The sequence below is a fragment of the Tachypleus tridentatus genome, chromosome 13 (genome assembly GCF_004210375.1).
Source record: "Tachypleus tridentatus isolate NWPU-2018 chromosome 13, ASM421037v1, whole genome shotgun sequence".
NCBI lineage: Eukaryota > Metazoa > Arthropoda > Merostomata > Xiphosura > Limulidae > Tachypleus > Tachypleus tridentatus.
The window spans coordinates 221,795,593-221,811,348 of NC_134837.1; the positions used below are offsets into that span (position 1 = coordinate 221,795,593).

The 15,756-nt window shown below is 34.8% G+C and overlaps 1 protein-coding gene across 9 annotated transcripts in view; it reads left to right on the forward strand.

The window, feature by feature from the left end:
* The window catches only part of LOC143240526 (VPS9 domain-containing protein 1-like), a 104,372-nt gene that overhangs the window by 60,131 nt on the left and 28,485 nt on the right, over positions 1 to 15,756 (forward strand). For all 9 annotated transcript variants that reach the window (XM_076483095.1, XM_076483091.1, XM_076483090.1 and 6 more), the window contains 2 exons: positions 10,693 to 10,762; positions 12,596 to 12,681. In XM_076483095.1, coding sequence (XP_076339210.1) covers positions 10,693 to 10,762; positions 12,596 to 12,681 — 156 coding nt within the window. The remainder of the gene's footprint in view (positions 1 to 10,692; positions 10,763 to 12,595; positions 12,682 to 15,756) is intronic.

Sequence of the window (15,756 nt, forward strand, 5' to 3'; positions counted from 1 at the left end):
TCTGCTTCTATCCAGTTTTTCTGGATACCAGGCTACGTTGGTATTCACAGGAATGAGCTTGCCGACACTGCAGCTAAGTCTATCTTCTCTGGCACTATCACCGCTGTGCCTGTTTCCTGCATGGACTTTGGTCCTGTATTCAAGGCTCAGCTCTGTGCCAGCTGGCAGTTGGCTTGGATTGAGCAACATGAAAACAAGCTTTTCCAAATAAAACCCTCTATAGGACTTTTGCAGTCTTGCTTCCGTAAGGATCGGGGAGAGGAAATTGTTCTAACTAGACTAAGCATTGGTCATAGTTTTTAACTCATCATTTTCTTTTATCTGGGACTGATGCACCAATGTGTAGTCTGTGTAACACTAAGATCACAATAAGCCACATTTAACTTTCTTGCCATCGTTATGACTTTCAACTACAGCACCATTTTAAACATGTTCTGTCCCAAGGTTTGTCCATAATGTTAGACAGTGTTATTGGCGATGGTGACACTGTTGACGTTAGAAATGTTTTTAGTTTTTAATGACCATTAATCTTTTTAATGCTATTTAAGTTTTTAATTTATACATTAGACCTTTTTTTAATGTGATTCCCTTTTAAGCATCAAAGGAAAGCATCAAAATCTAGTTTCATTTTAAATTTGTAAATAGCCATAATGTCAAATAATTCATAACCAGGACTGGAAAGGCCAACTTCAGGTGACTGATGGTGGTTTTTGTACTTATCTGTTAGTCTTCCTGGTAATTTATGATAATTACAATTATGCTAGAGAAAGTCCTTTACAACTTGTATTATTGTAGTTTTTCTCTTAATGTTGTAGACTAGATGTAAACATTGGTTTTATGTTATTTATGTTTTTTTTAAACTTTGTTTTGTTTTACCTTAATTTCCTTTTATGAATTGTATTAACTTTCCTTTAACGTTTAACTTTTTATTGGATGTTTGGCACAGATAGCCTAGCTGCTTTGTGCCATAAAACACCAAATCAACCAATGAACCCATTCATTGTACTGTCAGCTACCTTTCTGCCTTTTTAAATTGGCTGTAACCATGGCTTGTCAGTCTACTTCTTTAATGCCACTAAATTTCACTTTTCCTAGTACTTAGGGTGTTTTCTTCTCCTTTCTTATCCAATCTCTTCTTCCTCCTCCTTCATTGGTTTCATCTGACTTTTGTGCATGGCTTATACCATACACATTCCTAATTTAGTCATTAACTTTTTTTTTCTTTGCACAACGTTTCACTTGCATCTTATTTCCTCCTCATTCTCTTACGCGATCACTGTTTATTTGATGTTTATGCTATTGATGCTACTCGCATCATATTTCATTGCATCTATACACTCCTCTACTCAGACCAGTCTTGCTTTCTCAGCCTTCTGCTGTTCAGGAAGATAATCATCCTTTCTCTTCTCTCACTCATCTTTCTGGTTGTTCAAATTTGTATTCACCCCTGTGGCCTGTTACTTATTCACTGTCACTTATATGGAAATATTTATTTAGTGGTTCCTGCCATTGTCTCTTCCTGCTCTGGGCTCCCTCTTCTTCCAGGACCTCACCTACTTTTATCCTTATTGGATAGGTCTATCAACTACTCTTCATGTGGGTTTATTCTTCCCCAGATTTGGATGCTCATAAAATACTTCACATTTCTTTGCATCCAATTTGTCACCTTCTCATTTTTTTGCCTTTTATTTTTCCCATCTTTCAGACAAGATCTTCCAGGCAGGCATGTGTATGACTCTCCACACATTCATCACTCCTTCTCTTCACCATCTTGCTGTTTGACTTCTGAGAAATTTTCATTACTGTACTCAAATAACCCATTTTTCTGTGATGGATAAATACATATCCCTTTCTGTTGAACAGGATCTTGCTACAAGGCTAATGTTGCCTTCCAGGTTTTTTTGTAAAATCGAAATCTAGACTGGAGGGTATCTGCAGATTTACATGATAGAAACTATGTTTTGATATTTATCATGGGTAGAGCACAAATAGCACATTGTACCACTTTGGGTTTAACTTCAAACAGGCAAACTACTGTGGCTCTACTAATGACCTCTGCAAGGTGGGGTGTTCCATGAGAGCAGATATCCTTCTGGTATATTTTTTTTTTTACTTAATTGTCCAATCCAGATTGTAGTAATTCCCTGAACTATCTTTTTGAGGTGCATTCTTGTACATGGTGAAGGGACTTCCCTGAGAAGGTTCTGTAGTTTCAGTTTATCTCCTTTGCAATCTGAACATCCACCCACATGTTTGCCATACGTGGTGCCCCATAAAGAGGAGAAGAGCATCTTGATGGTTGATGGGTCTAACCCTAACACACCACTTTGGCCTTGAATACCTGTAAACAGGCAGCCGTGGGGTGACCCCCTCAGGGTCAGTCAGCTGGTCCACTTGGGCTAGGTTCAACAGAGTACTGGTGTTGGATGTTTTCAATGGGTGTTGTGGGCATTGAGTCTGATGCTGGTGTTAAGTATAGTGCTCATGAAACCCTTGTGTTGCTGCAGTATGCTTGTTTGGCATTGTAGTGCATTCTCCTGTATGGCTTTATGGTGGGTGGGGCCAGTGGGAACTGAAATTATCTTCCTTTATTATGAATCATCCAACCAAAAAATAAAATAATGAAAAAACAGACCATATGTAAATGACCACATCTTGAACATTCTGAATAACAGTCTTTAACTTTAACAACTGTATACCTCATTTTCTGATATTACATTCTTTATTAGACAAATCTTTAGGGCATATGTTCCTCTTTTTTTATTTAGAAGGGATGAGAGAGGTTTACTGGCTCTCTCAAGTCAGTCAAAAAGCTACATTCTGAGGGCATCTGGTAGAAACATCCACTTCAAACCACGCTGAACTCTACTTGCATTCAAAGGCCATTATGGATATACCTATTGAGGTTACTCCCCATACTACTTTGAATTCATCATTAGGAGTTATTGTTGAGAGGGATTTAAAGAACATTTCAACTCAGAGATCCTCACTGTTTTCTTCAATTTCAGTGATTCTCACAGTAGTGATCATTTTCCTGTCATTTTGAGGAAAACTGGCCATGGTCGAAGCCACCTGACCTGCTTTCTTCGGTGGAAGCTAGACCAGGCAAACTGACTTTCTTTCACTGTTCTTTTGGAACTTGATCCTGCTATCATCTGTAAGCCATCGATAGACAGTTGTGTAGCAGCAGTGACTGACTGTATTATTCAGGCACTGCTTAATGTATTCCTAAAACCTCGACGTGTTTTCCTTAATATTCTTGTTTGTGGTGGAGTTCTGTTCACCACCTGGCACAGAATGCTCATAAATGGGCCTGGGGTACCTTATGTATGTATCCCACACTTTCAAACTGCATTGATTTTCAGTGGGGTTGTGTGCATGCTCGCCAGGTAAGACAACAAAGCCAGAATGAATTTTTGATTAAGTTCACAATTAGCATCTCTTCTACAACCAGTTCCAAAGTGATATGGGACACGAGTCAAAGGCTCATTGGGCAGTGTACTTCTGTTTCCCTTTTTGATCTTGCTTGCTGATGGATAGGATGTTGCTGATTCCCAGAGCATTGGCAAAAGCTTTTCTCATACATCTAGCACTTCTCCTTCATCTCCCACCTTTTTAGCCATCAAGACTCTGGCAGAGCAATCACTTTTTTCCTCTTAAGCTGATTATCCATATGACTATAATTGTCCCTTTACACTGGTGGAACTCAAATTTGTTTGCCATCAGTCTGGTAGGACATTGGTCAGACCTTCAATATAAGATGCTGCACAATCTTTCTCTTGCTATTCTTCTTGTTGTTTGTAATCAAATCTGGCAATATAATGCTTTTCCTGATGCTTGGTGCCAGGTTATTGTCCTCCCTTTTTCAAAGCCTGGGAACAATCCCAAGATTCCTTCAAACTACCATCCAACTGCATTGATGAGCTGTCTCCATAAGATCTTAGAGAGGATAGTTAATGCTCATCTTGTGTGGGTTCTGATAATAGTGCTCTACTGTGAATCACCTGATTTGACTTGGAATGTGAATGAGAAAGCTTTTCTCAAGCAACAACATCTTGTTTCTCTCTTTTTTTGACCTTGAGAAGGCTTATGGTACTATGTGGAGGTATGGCATTCTGTAAGACATCTGCTCATATGTGTTGCATGGCCATATGCCAGTTTTATTAAACATTTGTTTCATGGACCAGTGATTCCAAGTCCGTGTAGCTTGAATACTTTCCTATTCTTTCCCACAGGAACTTGGAGTCCCTCAGGGCTGTGTCTTGAGTGTCACACTTTTCATTATAAAGATTAATACCATCACTGGACAATTTCTTCCTACAGTTGCAAAGGGACTATGTATATGTTGATGACTTCTACAGTTGTTGAACATGAGGTTTATTGAGTGGCAGCTACAGACTACCCTAAATCATTTGCTGAAGTGGATCACAGCAAAAGATTTTACATTTTCTCTTTTAAAACTGTTTACATGCACTTTGCCACCAACAGAGTATTCACCCCTATTCCATATTCTGTCTCAGTGAAGTTGTTTCCTGTGGACCCGAGGTAAAGTTTTTGGGACATATATTTGACCATAAGCTGACTTTCATTTCACACATCATATAGCTACACATCAAGGGTACCAGGGCACTGAACATCCCTCATGTTCTTCTGGGGAGTGGATTGATGTTCTGTGCTAAAGATCTATCGTACTTTTATTCAATCAAAACTGGACGATGGATCTCTGGTCTGAGGCTCTGCCAAAACCTTGATCTTGAAGATGTTGGATCCCATTCACCATCTGGGGCTTTGGCTCTGCATGGGGACTTTCTGCATTTTTTCAGTTCAGAGTTTCTACACTGAGTCTTATGAATCTCCTCTACACTTCTGCTGTTTGCAACTTTCTTTACTCTGTGCTTCAGAACTTCAGTTATTACCAGAGCATACCACCTGGGGTTGTGTTTTCCTACCTCAGTTGCCCATGCTTTTTCAGAATAAATAGTCTACCACTGTCACTTTTAATCTTTTTATCCAGGAGCAGTTGGCTAAATTTGACCTGATCTTTCCATGAGTCGTCTGAGGAAGGCTGATACTTGGATTAGAAAGGTTGTCTTCTGTTTGCCTAACACCTTTTGAACCATCCTTCAATTCCCATTTATGCTGATGGTTTGAAATCAGATGACTCTGTGGGCTCTGCCATGGTTTGTTGTGGTTTGGTGGTTGCACACAGGATCCCCTCTACAGTTTCTGTGTTCACTGCTAAATTATGCCATATCTTTTACCCTAGATCATGTAGAAGCTATGCATTATTACACTAGTTGTACTATTTATACCAACTTGCTTAGTTCTTGGCCCTGGAACTGCTTCACATTAGTTCTTACGATCTTCTTGTTAATATCCAAAACTAACCCATTTCTATCCAGTTTTTGGATACCAGACCACATCAGTATTTGCAGGAATGAGTTTGCTTACACTGCAGCTAAGTTTGTCTACTTCGGTGCTATCATAGCCATGCCTGTCTGAAACATGGACCACGGTCCTGTATGCATGTCTTGGCTCTTCACCAGTTGGCAGTTTATTTGGAAGTGAGCAAAGTGATAACAAGCTTTTACAGATCAAACCTTCAGTTGTTTTTTGACAGTTTTGATTGGATAAGGATTGGAAGGAGGAAGTTTTCTTGGCTTGGCTGCACATTGGTCACTGTTTTTAATTCATCATTTCCTTTTATCCTGGACTGATACACCAATGTATAGTCTTTATGACACTCAAGTCACAATAGCCTACATTTTACTGGTGTGCCATCCTTACAACTGTGAGTAACAGCACCATTTCAGACATGTTTTTACCATGGGCTCATCCATGATGTTGGATAGTGCCATTGACAATAGTGGCACACCTCACCTCAGCTGTGGTTTAAAATTTTTAAGGGCCATTGGCCTTTTTAATTCTATTTAAGTTTTTAATTCTAAAATTTATCTTTGTTTTGTTTTAATATGATTCCTTTTTACATATTTTAATAATTTTACTTTTATTTGTAATTTTTTGCCAGTTGTTCTGTGCACCAATAAATGCCAACGAACCAGCCCAACCAATTCATTAACTACCATGGAAACACCCAGTATCTGGGAAGTGCTTGCTCATATTTAAAAATAAGGTTTTGCAATCATCCATTGAATTGTCTCCAGTAAAAGATCTTTATGGATGATGTTCCATTAGCAGTCAGTTTGGTTATTCTTACAAGCAGTTGCAACAGGTTCTGTAGAAATGAGGAGTTCCATTATAACATCTAGGCAGTTATTAGGTGGTATTACCATATTACATGGACTGTCGTTCATGGACTATCATAAATAAAGCTGAAGGGGCTTCTGTGCTGATCATTAGATTGAGTAAATTGGTGTCACTCAACTCTTAGCTATTAAATATTTAGGGAACTTTGTTTACCTGTTGCACTATTTTCAGAGCACTGCTTCTCAGGACTCCCCAGTGAGCTTCACCTCCTAGCTTCACCAAACCCAGTTTCCAGTTCCTAAGGTGGTACATAGAGACTTTTCCTTTGGAGTGTTGTGTGTTTTTCCATTCTTGGAGAACAGTGCAAAGTTGAGGGCCCTCCTACTCAGGTCCTTGGATATTTTCCTTGTATGATATCAGCAGGAGTGGCACTAGCCTCTGTGGGAGACTACTATGGCTCAGATTTGACACTATGCTATCTGGTTGGAGTGTGTATGGCTCTATTGTTTGATCAATGTTAGTTTCATATATTGTTTATAGAAGGAGGTCCAGTATATTCTCATTACTTTAATGCTAAGTGATCTCATCATAGACCTTTAGTTGAGCACAAATTCCAGGTGCAAGTGAAATGCTCCTTGGTTGGGGAGTAAGGATAGATGTTCATAATTCCAGACTGGTTGAGTTCTGTTCCCTTGGCTAAGTATGGCTTACATGATTCTGCCATACTGAGCATGTGGTGTTGCCTTTTGGACTTCTTCAGGTGGAGGAGAAAGTTTGTCCTCTTTTGCATTGCTTTCTCATCATGATTTTGATAATATGAAATGCATCACAGTATAGCTACAGATTGGAATCCAATGAAAGCTATACATGTCCATGACATTGTGGTCTAATAACCCTAGCTAGCAATGGGAAATATAGGGATTGAGACCCCTTAATTCAAACATTGAGTTTTAGAACTTCGGTTATATCGTTGTGGGTGGCTTATTATGGTGATTTATTTGTGTACTGTTCCACCTGTGATACAGGAATTAGGTTATGGGGGAAGAGCATACCTGTTCTAGCTGTAGTGTGGTTCCCCCACTTGTGTACTACTATTATCTTGGTACAAGACTGTTTCATGCAGACAATTTTTGTATGGATCATGCCAGCCCCAGGCTCTCCATCTTCTAATTGTGGGATTCTAGCTACATTGTCAGCAGATGGTAAGTATATTTTGGAAGTTAATATTATCCTAAATGGAAAATGTATTTTCAATAAACCTACCTATGCTGACATTCTCCTGGTTTGCCTCTCCACTAAGAGCTTGTGTAAGCCTGAAAAATGTCATCGTTATCAAAGTGAGATGCTAATATACAGTCCTAGAATAAGAGTGCGTATTGAAGAGAGGGAGAAATTTGCAAATTAGATATTACCAAGGGTTTAAGTTGGGCATAAAAGAGTGCAGTATGCAAGAACAATGCTTAAATAGGCAAAACTAATGTTGAAGGATATATATGTTGATAGTGGGGTAAGTATTATTGGAAATATATTTTCAGTTTATGAAAATGTTAACCCTTTCTGTACAAATTATGAAAATTGCCATGTGTAGAGCAAAACAACTTTTACTTGCCTACCAATAAAATCATTAATTTTTGTTTTATCTTACAAACATATTTATAAACTTATTACTTATTTAACATGCCCTTTCTTTAAAATATAAGAATATATCAATATATAAATGAAGTAAACTTACATGATTAGAATAATCCTGCTTAATATGTCATATTTTGAAGTGTTTTCTACTGCATAGGCCTGGTTATTCAGGGCATCCATTGCAACATTTTCTTGTTTTTTTCTGTTATGGATAACACACTCTGCATCACTTTTTTGGATGCATATTTGGACTACCAGCCAAAGGTGGACTAGGAACTAAAGCATGGACAGCTTTTTCAGGCTTTCACTTGTGATCTGCATGAGGATTGCTGCCAATGAATTTCACTTGAGTATCAATTCCTTCTGAATCATGCATTTCCACCAGTTGCTGTATGACTCTTATGATATACTCCATGAAAGTAAATTTTTCATTTGCAACATTTTTGTAAATAAGAAAATTGTTTAACAGCATATGCATCAGCAAGTGTGGGCCTAACTTCTTGAATCATATAAAAAATTTATGACTTGGTTTAAAAGGCTCCACCAACTGATCTGCTATATCAACTCCTTCCATGTATTCATTATACTTTTCTGTGTGGTATTATTTTTTGTAAAATTTTCTGGTCCCCCTCAAAGTGAGTTTTATCCATTTCAACAAAACCAGCTGAATATTTTGTGATTAACACATGTACTGCTCTTCTGTCTTCCCATTTCACTATCAGGTTAACTTCAGGTGACTAACACTATTGTTTGAACTACCCATTAATCATCCTGGCAAGTTATTATTATAATTTTGCTTCTGGTCTTCTAAAACCTTTTTATTACTTTCCACTTTGAAAATGGCCATAACGTCAAATAACTGAGAACCAGGACTGGAAAGGCCAACTACAGGTGAGTGACAGTGGTTTTTGTACTTACCTGTTAGTCTTCCTGGCGAGTTATGATAATTACAGTTACACTACAGAAAGTCCTTTACAACTTGAATTACTGTAGTTTTTCTCTTAACATTGTAGATTAGATGTAAACATTGGTTTTATGCTATTTATGTTTTTTTTTAATTTTGATTTGTTTTTCCTTAATTTCCTTTTATGAATTTTACTAAATTTACTCAACATTTTACCGGATGTTTGGCACAGATAGTCAGCTGCTTTGTGCCATAAAACACTAAATCAACCAACCAACCAATTCACAATCAGAGCATTGTCTTTACAAACAAAAGCCACATCATAATGTTCCAGATGTTCATTAGCAAACTCTGTTGTGTCTCCTGTCTTAGTGTGAATTGGTGCTATTGTTATACTTTGAGTCTCCAAAAAGTGTGCCAGTTGAGTACTTGCACATAAGTTGTCCATGATTATGTATTTCAAGATGGCTGGTGTGGGTATTAAAACTCATTAAAATAAGGTAGAGAACAATGTTTTGACCTTCTTACATCATCTTCAGGTTAACTGAAGATGCTATAAGGCCAAAACATTATTTTTTACTTTATTTTCATAAAAGTTTTAATACCCATACCAGTCATCTTGAGATACATTGTTACTTCAAATGGGTTTCTCATCATCTCAAACTGTCCATGCTTGCATGACGCCCTGTCCAAGAACAGATTCTAATAAATGGACAACTATTTTTTCACTAGATGCAAGTTAATTTACTCCTTTAACATCAGGCAAAGAAAATTGGTGGTTGGAGTCTTTTCCATAGTTCACTCTAAAGTTAGTTTTATTCACATCAAATTTTCTTCACTGTTGTACATCACAAATAATGTCATTCAAAATCTTGTGCCTTTAATTTTTATAAACTGGCTAAATCCCAGCTGTCCTTTTAATAATCTGCCTCATCAATTGAAATCTGTTCTCCTGCATCCTCAGTTTTTATCAAAGGTTTTCTAAAAAGTATCCAAGTGTGTAAAAGATGCATTGTTTTCACATCATTTTCATTGGTAAAATGTAAAAATTTTATAATTGATATACACCCATCACTTCTCATTTTGGCAGCACAGAAAAAATGAATGTCTGGTTCATAGGGTATTCTTACCCACTACTAGTTCATATCACTATATTTACATATTCCAGTATAAAAATAGAGCAAGAAACATAAATGATATATTTATAATATATAAATAATATCATAAATGATATATTTGCAGCGACATCTTTACACTGGATATTTTTTACAATTCAATTAGCTTGTGGATTAACATAAAATATGGTTTATAACTTCTTGTAATAAACTTTTTTGTACACTGTACAACACTCCTGTAAACTGAAAAGCCAGCTGTAAGATTGATCCCATTAAAATTATGCACTTATCATGGCTCTAGTTGAGGCTTAGCATCATCAAACACATCAGTACATATTCACTACCATTGTCACTTGAAATGCATTTCCATTGATCAATAAAAATGATGTCACTTAAGACTGAAGAGCATTATGAGACATTCAATAATTCTCTGAAAAACATAACAGAATATTCTTCTTTTTCATATGGACCATTTAAAACAAATACTTTTTATTAAAATTTGTTTGTGCAAAATACTTGCAATGTGTGTAAAAATCTGCCAAATTTTGTGCAGATGCACACATTGTATTAAACACTATATTATTACAACTATATACAAGTAAAAATGGTTCTGTGGTTTTTCTCTTGGACCACATTCCTGTTGAGAGAGCTAAAGTAAAATTATTTCTGTCACGTGTATGCTATCAAAGTCACTCATTAGTTCATTAACTGACCTTTAGATAAAAAGAAAAGACATTTTAAATCATCTTTTTTTTTTTTTTCTAAAGTGGAATTTAGAGAGTCTAAGGACACACGTACATGCTAATTTATGTACCTTCTGCATCTTACTCACAGAAAACTTCCTTCTGAAGAAGAAAAGAAACAACAGTTGTATGCCAAGATTCTTAGGATTGAAGAAACTGAGGTATGGTGATAGTTTTAAAAGATCACTTGTCTGTTTCAGTATCAGTTGATCTATAGAACTGTTCTTTGTTGCTTAATTTTTATCTGTAGTTGTTCACTACTGCTCTGATATAAATCTGTATGAATCTTCAGACTCAGTTGATTTTCCTCACTGTTTATTTTTATCTTTACACTATTTGACTGTGTTCTGAATTTCACAGTGTGTCGATATTCAAGATTGCTTTGTGCATTTTGTGTTTAATACATTTTGATCTGCATTGATCCTTCAATACTTCAATTTTTGTCATTTGTGAAAAGACACAACATTGAAGATCAGAATTTTTTCTTTTAAATTTTAATTTTATTGAATTGTTTATTTATGGTTAATTACCCTTCACTGATCTTCTTTTTAATTGTTTATTAGTATGTTTTTAAGTATACTTTGGTGTGTGCCATCCCTACTATTTCATTTGATTTCAAACTGTATTTTTTGTATGAAATACATGTTTAGTATTTACACACCCTTTGTGATGAACTAAACAAAATGCTGCTGCTACTAGGGCTAAATGAAAACAGTTTACTAAATATAACTCCAGAAATTCAAAGGAAAACTTTCAAACAACTATATAACACAAATTTTATCACTTACAAAAGAATTAGTAAACCTGTGTTTGGCTGAGACACTAGTACTGAAGTTGTTAATAAACAATACAACCTAAATCTCAATGTGTTGAATTTGAAGAAGTATCTAGAAGATCAAGAAAAGCTTTTTATTTTGTGGGTGACCAGGAAGTCGCATCTTGTGTGACCAACTATTACCATAAATCTACATATTTCACAACATTAATATCTGTTCATCACCATTAGTCCTAGCTGTTGCTATTTTCATAGAGCATATATATTCAAAATCAACATGCCCCAGATAGAAGGTGAGTTATTGCTTTATTGTGACTAAAAGCTTATAGTATAATTAAATGATAGATGGAATAATAAATGAAATGTAAACAAAACCATAACATGAATAGAATTTATCTCATACCCTTCCTTTGATTTCCTTCCTTTAAATTTAGATATTTTCCAATAGAAATTTGATCATCTGAGTTAACAATTTTTCTTCTAACTATAATGGCACATCATCAACAGTACTGAAATAATTTTTTAAGTCGTAGACATGAGCATATTGTAAAGGGGAAATTTGTAGAAAGAGTGTAACCTGTTGGATAAACAACTCCTATAGATTTAAACATTTTTTGTTTCTTTTGCAAACAGTATAAAAAATTATTTATCCTCTACTATGTCAGGTTTTTTTTTTTTGGAAATGAGCTAAAAAAAGTCAGGTTTTTAGTGTATTTTTTGATGGACTATACTTGTTTAATAATGAAGCAAAAGTTCTTTCATGATCTGGATTTATACATGATATATATTATTTCAACAAAGCTATAATAAAGAATAAGAATGCTTTTCTTCAGATCTTTGATACATAATTCAGAATAAATATAATAGTTACTTGCATAAACAGCATTTCCAGTGCTGTTAAATGAGTATTACTTGTAATGCATGATAGCATGCAAATAAATTCTGGCAAATAATTAACAATATAGCAAGAAATGGTTTATTTTGAATTAACTTAGGCAAATATTTTTTCAAACATGGAGGGTATCTGAGCTATCTCTAGTAAACTATGGAAGGAGTTAATGTGAATTATAGCTGAATGGAGAAGATTGTTGCACATTCACATAACTCACTCTGATTTTCAGTATGTTGTCATACTTTTTTGTTAATACTGTCATTTCTTATTTGTGTTTTAAGTTAAAACAGTTTTCATCATAATCATCATGTAAATAAAATTGTTTAGGACTGGCCATCTAACTTATGGAAGAAACTTGAAGAAGCACCAGAAGACTCAGATGTAATTGAACAAATTGCCATGACAATACTAAGGTAGAATCAAATTATCAATGAAAGTGGTATTTTTATAGATAATATTATGTTGCAAGAGAATAGTTATTCATCTCTATTCAGTAATTTGATGTTGTAGTTTTATTGAAGGTGAAATATTAAACTATATTAAAAAATAAAATTGAATGCATTATTAAATATCACCAGCAGTTTTTGGAATTCAGTATATATTTCTTTTTTTTCTAATAGTATATTACTACATTTTAATAGTTCACAGACATCAACATAAATAGAGACAGTTTCTTTTACATTACAAACCTTTTAAAATGTTATTTTTCCAAAATGACTGATTGAAATATTGCTGATAAGGTTAGCATGTGAATGAACTTTGTATACAAAAATAAGAGTTTGTGGTATTTGCATCTTCACTTGTCACATTATTAAGCATATTTATTTTCTGAATATCAGCTAGTCTTTCTTCCATCTGTTTGCAATTACCTAGAACAGTATGTGACAGTAATCCATGACTATGTTCCATCTTACTTGTTGCTGCTATTTAGTGTGGTATTTATTCAGTTTGAGTTTCAGGACACTAATAATATTCTTCAATTGAACAATGTACACAGTAAAAATTATTTTATTTGGGTATGTAGGTCAGTCTCAAAAGAAAAAAAAAGATTTTACTGTATAAACCAAAAAATTGTTGTTTTATCTGTATCTGTGTAATAGTAGAAGAATCATACAACAAAAGTAACATAAGCCTTGTATTTTCACCTAACTAATAACACACATATTCAACTTAGAATAGATGTAAGCAAAACTTTGATACCTCCCCTTTTGAAAACAATTAGATTGTTAGTTGATTCAAGGTCTAAATGATGAATACCTTAGTTGAGTTCTAATGTACGTTATTCCCACCAGAAAGACCAGGGGTGGATTGATGCAGATGCATTTGGGATTAGCCCCAGGCATGGGTCAAAAAAGGCCCCTTATAAATAAAAAAAAAAAAACCACCAACAACAACAACAACAAAGACCTGACTTCATTTTTGTTTAGAAAAATGCTTAATAAATATCATTTGTTCAAGTGTACTTGTTTTAGAAGAGAAAAATAATGTATGTGGGTTGGGTTGGCATAATTGGCTTGTCTCCAAATGGCAGACTAGGTGTAGTCATATCTCTGACCTTGCACATTTGTATACAATTTGCAATGCAAGTGTGCTAGGTCTAAGTAAGACTACACTCAGTGATAGTAATCAGTTGAGAGTCCTCAATCAATCGAAATCTCTTCCTGATTTCATGACACTGTCAGCCAAGCTTCTTCCTAGAAACTTGAACCTTTTACACTGTTTCTTGCTTATTTTGTGATCAAGAATAGCCCTAGAATATAACTAGACCTAAATTACAAGGTTAAATGGAAGACATTTAAATCTTTTGATTTTTCATTCTCATAATCTTTAGATTTTGTTTAAGAAAAGAGTTTAGTTAATGCTAACAACATAATTAAAAGTATTTTCAGTGTTTAGGATATATTGTATTGAATATTTTATACTTCAACAAAATTTGCAAATTATCATTCCTTAAAAAAATAATTACTTGTAGGCTTATAGTAACCCACTTATCTGTAAATATGTTGTCAACTTGACAAACATCATTAACTGGAAGGTATAGAATCAAGCCATACAATTACAAAATTTTTTTAAATAAGTACAGAAAATGATGGGATTATTTGTTACAAAACTGTTAAGTATCTCATTCTGACATCTCTCTCCCTCTGTCCTTACACGCTCACACATATGCTTGTGTGTGTGCACACACAAGCATAAGCAGTTGGAAAAGCTAAAATTAAAGAAAGAGGAAAAAATATTCAAGAAAGTAGTAACTAAAACTATGAAACTAAGACAGTGGAGAGACTAAATTTCTGGATACGGATAACCATCACTCATATCAAATCCAGCCATTGCCTTAAAAAATAATATGCTGAAAATATAGCCTCCAATTAAGACTGAAAACAATCATGTAGAGATAACTTTCTATGATGATGACTCTCAACATTGTCAAATTGATCAAATTGAATTAAGCCCTTATTAAAAGGAAAAAATAAATTATTTTAATACCAGTGAAGATCCTAACTAACCTACCTTTTACATTTGATATAGGAACATGGACACAACTTTCTGATGAAATCAGAGATTTTGTTTGTGTGTTGAAGATTACTTCTTGCAAGTACATGGATGTAGATTTTAATGCATCTGCAAAATTGATTCCAGATGACAATTATAATTGCTAATACTCACATATTTTATTTATTTTTAATCACAAGCAGTTGAATGAAGAAAATGTTAAAAGAGAGGCTGGGTTTGCTACTCATTGTCGAAGGAGGATATCTTCTGTATTATATGCAAATTGTTTTCAGCAACAGCTGGTTACCCTGACTACACAGTACTTTAGTCATTGCATCAAAATTACATCACCAAATTTGTTTTTTCATAAGACCAAAACTGAATGAATCAACAAGACTATAATGCAGCAGATGGGATCAGAGATAAAAGAACAGGTGCTAAGTTATAGAACACATTATCTCATTTGTAAAGTTTCTATCATACAGCAGGTTAGCATACAGAGGAAGTGATGAAGTAGTTGGTTCAGTGCATAATGGCAGTTACTTAGCAGTACTGGAGTATGGTAAATTTTTTGCTGACCACATTCATAAACACATAAATAAAGTAAAATGTTTTGCTTCATACTTCTCAACTGTTCATGATGAATCTATAGAAGTCCTACACAAAAGTTCTTACTACCATTAACCAGGAAATTAAAACATCCAAGTATTACTGATTGTTTGTCATTTACTAACTCTGATGAAGCTGCAAAGGTCCCCTGCTTGTACAGCGATAAGTCTATGGATTTACAATGCTAAAATCAGGGGTTCGATTCCCCTTGGTGGCCTCAGCAGATAGCCAGATGTTGCTTTGCTATAAGAAAAACACACATGTTTAGAAGCTGCAAAGGCAAAGCATTGGCTAAAATAAAATGTTCTGTTTTAATTAACTGGAGTATAATTGTAGTTTTTCAACCTTTTAATCAGTATGATTCTTCACCAGATATCCCATGTGGA